The following is a 6,262-nucleotide window of genomic DNA, read 5'->3' as shown; positions in this document are numbered from 1 at the left end:
TTTGAGCGTGACCGTTGCCAGTGCCGCCTGACTGGCCTTCGTAGGGTTTTTGAGCGAGATCGTTGCCAGTGCCCCTGGACTGGCTTTTGTGCGGGTGGCACATAAAAGACACCATTTCGAGCGTGGCTGTTGCCAGTACCGCCTGACTGGCCTTCGTGCGGGTGACACGTAAAAGCACCTGCTACACTCTCTGAGTGGTTGGCGTTAGGAAGGGCATCCAGCTGTAGAAACTCTGCCAAATTTAGATTGGAGCCTGGTGTTGCCATCCGGTTTCACCAGTCCTCAGTCAAATCGTCCAACCCATGCTAGCATGGAAAGCGGACGTTAAACGATGATGATAATGATGAAGAAAGGAGGAAAGACAGAATAGGGAGAGGTACTGGATGGATGTGCATGGTATATATATGTGTATATATTGTAAATAAGGAAATGTCAGTCCAAAATTAATGCAAAATTTATTTATTATATACATGTAAGATAATAGATTTGGAGACAGAACTATAATACCAAGTTACTGTTATTTAGTTACAGGCTTGCTTTCATTCTGTTGAGTAATTCAATCATTGCTACCAGTATCAATCACAACAATCTTCTATACAAGTCTCACGCTGCAGCATCAGTCAGTCTTTTTGTATGACACACAAGTGTCCACCTTGTGTATTTTTGTAGTAAAAGAACGCATACGAACTTGGCTTGAATTGGCAATGAATTGTGGGCCAGTTTCACCCCAGCTTTCTGGAGTTTCCAAATCTTTATGAGTGTAGACCAATACATCAAAGTTACCTGAAAACAAGAATATGAAGAGTTTTAAATAAAAGATACAATACCAAAATGATGGAGTCTACACAAATAATGAAATATTTATAGAAAATTATCATGCCAGTTGAAATGTTAACATGAGCAAGGTTCATTTAATGCACACATAGATGTTTGAGTGTGGAGGCGCAATGGCCCAGTGGTTAGGGCAGCAGACTTGCGGTCATAGGATCGCGGTTTCGATTCCCAGACCGGACATTTGAGTGTTTATTGAGCGAAAACATCTAAAAGCTCCACAAGGCTCCGGCAGGGGGTGGCGGCGAACCCTGCTGTACTCTTTCACCACAACTTTCTCTCACTCTTACTTCCTGTTTCTGTTGTACCTGTAATTCAAAGGGCCAGCCTTGTCATACTCTGTGTCACGCTGAATATCCCCGAGAACTACGTTAAGGGTACATGTGTCTGTGGAGTGCTCAGCCACTTGCACGTTAATTTCACAAGCAGGCTGTTCTGTTGATCGGATCAATTGGAACCCTCGACGTCGTAAGCGACGGAGTGCCAACAACAACAACAGATATTTGAGTGAAATCTAAATAAAAAGGGTTTTGCAGCTGGGGCATAACTCTCCATTCAAAATATACTGGAGAAAATTCAACAAGAGATCCTGAGAGATCCTCAGTACTGTCTTTCAACCTGCTAGAAAGAATAATCAAACCTCTCAAAACTGGAAGGAGATATTGGGATAAGTGTAATCTAAGATAAACCATGTTTGCGAAGAAGGAATAGTAATGATTTGAACTTATAACTCTGCTGTCAGGTCTGATCTGGGGCTGAACAACAGCAACTTCCCTAGATAAGGGAGTGACATCAAACATTTAACTGAAACTCTGCTGTCATCATCTTTACACAAAATGGAATTTATACTTGCTTCATTTTAGAAATCTAAATTAATACAAAAAAAAAAACATCCATTATGCAGGTGCTCAATGGACGGCTGGACAGTAGTGGGGGACAAAACAACAGATAAATTGAAGGTTCTACAAAATTCATTTTGTTCTTTGATACGACAAGACTTGTCAACTATCAGTGTTTTCATAATCAATTTGATGTTTGACACGACTGATATACATACATACATACATACATATATATAGCCATCCGGTTTCACCTGTCCTCAGTCAAATCGTCCAACCCATGCTAGCATGGAAAACGGACGTTAAACGATGATGATGATACACACACGTCTACATAACAGACTACTAACAAATCTACCTGTGTATGTATAAACTGTGGGTATTGCGGTATCACTACCTTCTATGTATATCTCCTATTTAGTTTCATTTATGAGGATGTACTCCTGTATTTGTCAGAGTGTTGAGTAATTTGGGTTCTTGGATAAAATGCAAATGTCAAGTCAACCCAGTGTGCCTCCATGTTGGTAGAGTATGGAGGATTGTTTTTTGTGGTCATATTGTCTTAAATGTTCATTTAGTCTCTCCGCAATGCTTCTAGATGTCTCATCTGTGTATATCATGTTCTTGTCTTTACAAGCACCCTCTATGCACCTTATGCTGTGGACTACACTTCTAGTTCAACAATTCCACGGTTAATCTGACATACCATTGCAGTTTTCATTGGTGCATGTGTATTTTCAAAGGGGTAAGTTCTATATAATTGTGATCTGATGGAGTTTTCTGGCTTTTCAATGATCTTAATGTTGAATTTGGACTCCTTCAGAGCTTTCCTAAATCTTTGGGTTTGTTCTCCATGGGCTGTGGCTTCTACAAACACGACTCCTTGGTATTTGTCAGCCCTGTACCATGTGGTCACCCTATTTGCTTTGTCACAAACTCTGGATGTCCTATTCCAGTCTTTATTTCTGTATCTAAGATATTGTTACAGCGGTTTAAGTCATTTTTGTAATCATACTAGTTTCAGATTCCAATAACAGAATGAAAGACATATAGTTATTTTTAGAAGAACAGTTGAGTAAATAGAATTGTTTACTTACAGGGAGTCTCAAGTAGGGGCAGAAATGTCACGGTGGCTGTTATTTGTCGCATCACAGCTCTAATCTCTTCTCGAACTGTCTTTTCACTCTTTGGCGCAGGATTACTGCAATGAAGGACAACAATTACAACAAACAGAAGGTAATGGTATCAACTCTTAGTGAATATAATGACAGGATCAGTAAGCTAGTTTAGAGAAGCCCCTTGAAGAAGTTCAGAGTTATTAGTTCTGTTGACAACAAAGGGTTTCTCTCTTCCTCACAATGCAAAAGGCAGACCATTAATTGCTCTCAATTCTCTTTACTATGCAATGTCCAAGAGAAATCATTGTTGTTGGCACTCTGTTGCTTACAACGTCAAGGGTTCCAGTTGATCCGATCAACGGAACAGCCTGCTCGTGAAATTAACGTGCAAGTGGCTGAGCACTCCACAGACACATGTACCCTTAACGTAGTTTTCAGGGATATTCAGCATGACACAGTGTGACAAGGCTGACCCTTTGAATTACAGGCACAACAGAAACGGGAAGTAAGAGTGAGAGAAAGTTGTGGTGGAAGTGTACAGCAGGGTTTGCCACCATCCCCTGCCGGAGCCTCGTGGAGCTTTAGGTGTTTTCGCTTAATAAACACTCACAACACCCGGTCTGGGAATCGAAACCGTGATCCTATGACCACGAGTCCGCTGCCCTAACCACTGGGCCATTGCACCTCCACTTCAAGAGAAATCAAAGACGGATAAACTGATCTAAGGTTAAACAACAACAAAAGCAAAAAAAAAAAAAAAAAAAAAAAAAAAAACAATTGCAGGACATATTACTTGAACTGCAAAAATACCTGTTTTCTTTAGTGCCTGGACGGTCATCTTCTACATCAAACTGCCATCGTTCCAAGACTTCATTAGTATCAGCACATCGGATAACAACCACCAATTTCTCTAACATCATATTGGCCAACCATTCTGCAGAAGAAAGAAAACAAAATTTACACTTAGCCCTTAATACAAAAAATTCTTAAGGTGCTGAAGTATAATGTTATCAAAACATGGCTATTCTTTTTTGTACTGGAAAAGAACCTATCATTGTGTTCTCACTTCATCTTGTTATACTCGTCAATAAAAGACAAGAGTTTACTGATATTTTAGTAATCTCTGGCAAAATCTGGATTAAAAATAAACTGGTGACAATGTATTGTTACTAGAAATGAAGAGAGAAAAAGGTTCATAGATTTTCGTGTAATTCAGATATCATTAACAGACAAGCTCCAGCCTCTGGTTCATGGGCATGCTGTCTCATCTTAAAGGGAAATATTTTGGCTACTTCAGTAACATTTTACCTTTGACATGTGACATTATATCATCAAAGTACTTCTTCAGTTCTTCAATTTCAAACACAAACAAGGACAACCCAAATTTCTTTTCCTCTGAAAAAGATTCTGGCGGATAGATTCCACGTTGATAGAGAATATTGTTGACACCATAATCTAAAAAGAAACAAAACACAAAAATGGATTTTCTAATTAAAGGTATCAATTTTTTTTTTTTTTATTATACAAGTTTTTATCAATTTGATGGAAAAAGCACCCCCACCACATTTTTCTTATAAAAAATAAAAAAGAACTAAATTTCAAACATATCTTTGAAAAAACGTCTAAATATTTGATCTGAGTTGTTAATTTTCTGATCTACAGATCACATCGCTAGAGATATTCATACTGTAGGTGCTCGTATCCCCCCATAGGGATTTTAAGAGACAGTTACCACTGCCTTCTGAAGGCACTAAAGGGAGGCTATCACCTTTTACTGCATCTGAATTTTTTGAACTTTTTTATACCAGAGATTGATATGTGCTATTTAATATCTACGTATGCCTTCTATTTCTTGCTTACCTGCTCTAGTAGGCCACTGAATTTTTGCACTTTATCTTTGGCATATTGTTTCTTCAATCTTATAAATATGCACGTTTATATCCTTTATAGACCTTATCCAATAACTATATTTATTTATGTGATCATTTGTTTCTTAATTAGTCACATGTTTACATTTCTGCCAGCCACATTTGTCTCTCTGTTTCCTAATTAATCAACTTCAGCTGTCATTTATTTTTACATCCTCCTTTAATTTTTCTGAGGAGATTGCCATGCTTTTACACACTTTGCAACTACTTGTCCATCGTTTATTACCCACACACGGGTTGTACAAAATAATGGAAACCCCACTTCTTATTTAACTACACTCTCGGAGTGGTTGGCATTAGGAAGGGCATCCAGCTGTAGAAACCTTGCCAGATCAGATTGAAGCCTGGTGCAGCCTCCTGGCTTGTCAGTCCTCAGTCAAACCGTCCAACCCATGTCAGCATAGAAAGTGGACGTTAAACGATGATGATTTCATCATCATCATCATCATCGTTTAATGTCCGCATTCCATGCTAGCATGGGTTGGACGATTTGACTGAGGACTGGTGAACCAGATGACTGCACCAGACTCCAATCTGATTTGGCAGAGTTTCTACAGCTGAATGCACCACCTAACGTCAACCACTCCGAGAGTGTAGTGGGTGCTTTTATGTGCCACAGGCACGAGGGCCAGTCAAGCAGTACTGGCAACAGCCATGCTCAAAATTGTGTTTTTTTACGTGCCACCTGCACAGGAGCCAGTCAAGCGGCACTGGCAATGACCTCGCTCGAATGTTTTTTTATGTGCCACCGGCACAAGTGCCAGTAAGGCGACGCTGGTAACGATCACGCTCAAATGGTGCTATTTACATGCCACTGACACGGAAGCCAGACAGCTGCTCTGGCAATGATCACGCTCAGACGGTGCTGTTAGCGCTCCACTGGTACAGGTGCCAGTCATCAAATTTGGTTCAATTACAATTTCGATTTTACTTGCCCCGACAGGTCTTCGCAAGCAGAGTCTAGTGTCCAATGAAATAAAGATACGAATAAGTGAGCTGGCTACACCCCTGGCAGAGGCCACGGATTACAGTCTCACTTGGCTTGCCGGGTCTTCTCACGCACTGCATATTTCCAAAGGTCTCAGTCACAAGTCATTGCCTCGGTGAGGCCTAATGTTCGAGGATCGTGCTTCACCACCTCATCCTAGGTCTTCCTGGGTTTACCTCTTCCACAGGTTCCCTCAACCGCTAGGGTGTAGGACTTTTTCATACAGCTATCTTCATTCATTCTTGCCACATGACCATACCAGCACAATTGTCTCTCTTGCACACCACAACTGATGCTTCTTAGGTCCAACTTTTCTCTCAAGGTACTTACACTCTGTCGAGTATGCACACTGACATTACACATCCATCGGAGCATACTGGCTTCATTCCTTGTGAGCTTACGCATGTCATCAGCAGTCACGGCCCATGTTTCACTGCCATGTAGCATGGCTGGTCATACACATGCGTCATACAGTCTGCCTTTTACTCTGAGCGAGAGGCCCTTTGTCACCAGCAGAGGTAAGAGCTCCCTGAACTTTGCCCAGGCTATTCTTATTCT

General features: G+C 40.7%; 1 protein-coding gene across 1 annotated transcript in view; it reads right to left on the bottom strand.

Annotated features, from left to right (window-relative positions):
- Positions 1 to 443: 443 nt before the first annotated feature.
- Positions 444 to 6,262, bottom strand: part of LOC106881040 (mitotic spindle assembly checkpoint protein MAD2A) — a 10,107-nt gene continuing 4,288 nt past the window's right edge. The window contains exons 2-5 of the mRNA XM_014931243.2: positions 4,097 to 4,243; positions 3,599 to 3,722; positions 2,768 to 2,871; positions 444 to 783 (exon numbers count right to left, since the gene is read on the bottom strand). Of these exons, the coding sequence (XP_014786729.1) occupies positions 617 to 783; positions 2,768 to 2,871; positions 3,599 to 3,722; positions 4,097 to 4,243 (542 nt within the window). The 3' untranslated portion in view covers positions 444 to 616. The remainder of the gene's footprint in view (positions 784 to 2,767; positions 2,872 to 3,598; positions 3,723 to 4,096; positions 4,244 to 6,262) is intronic.

This window comes from Octopus bimaculoides, chromosome 3 (genome assembly GCF_001194135.2).
Source record: "Octopus bimaculoides isolate UCB-OBI-ISO-001 chromosome 3, ASM119413v2, whole genome shotgun sequence".
Lineage (NCBI taxonomy): Eukaryota > Metazoa > Mollusca > Cephalopoda > Octopoda > Octopodidae > Octopus > Octopus bimaculoides.
Note: the sequence above shows the minus strand (reverse complement) of the source record. Positions and strands in the feature narration are given on the sequence as shown.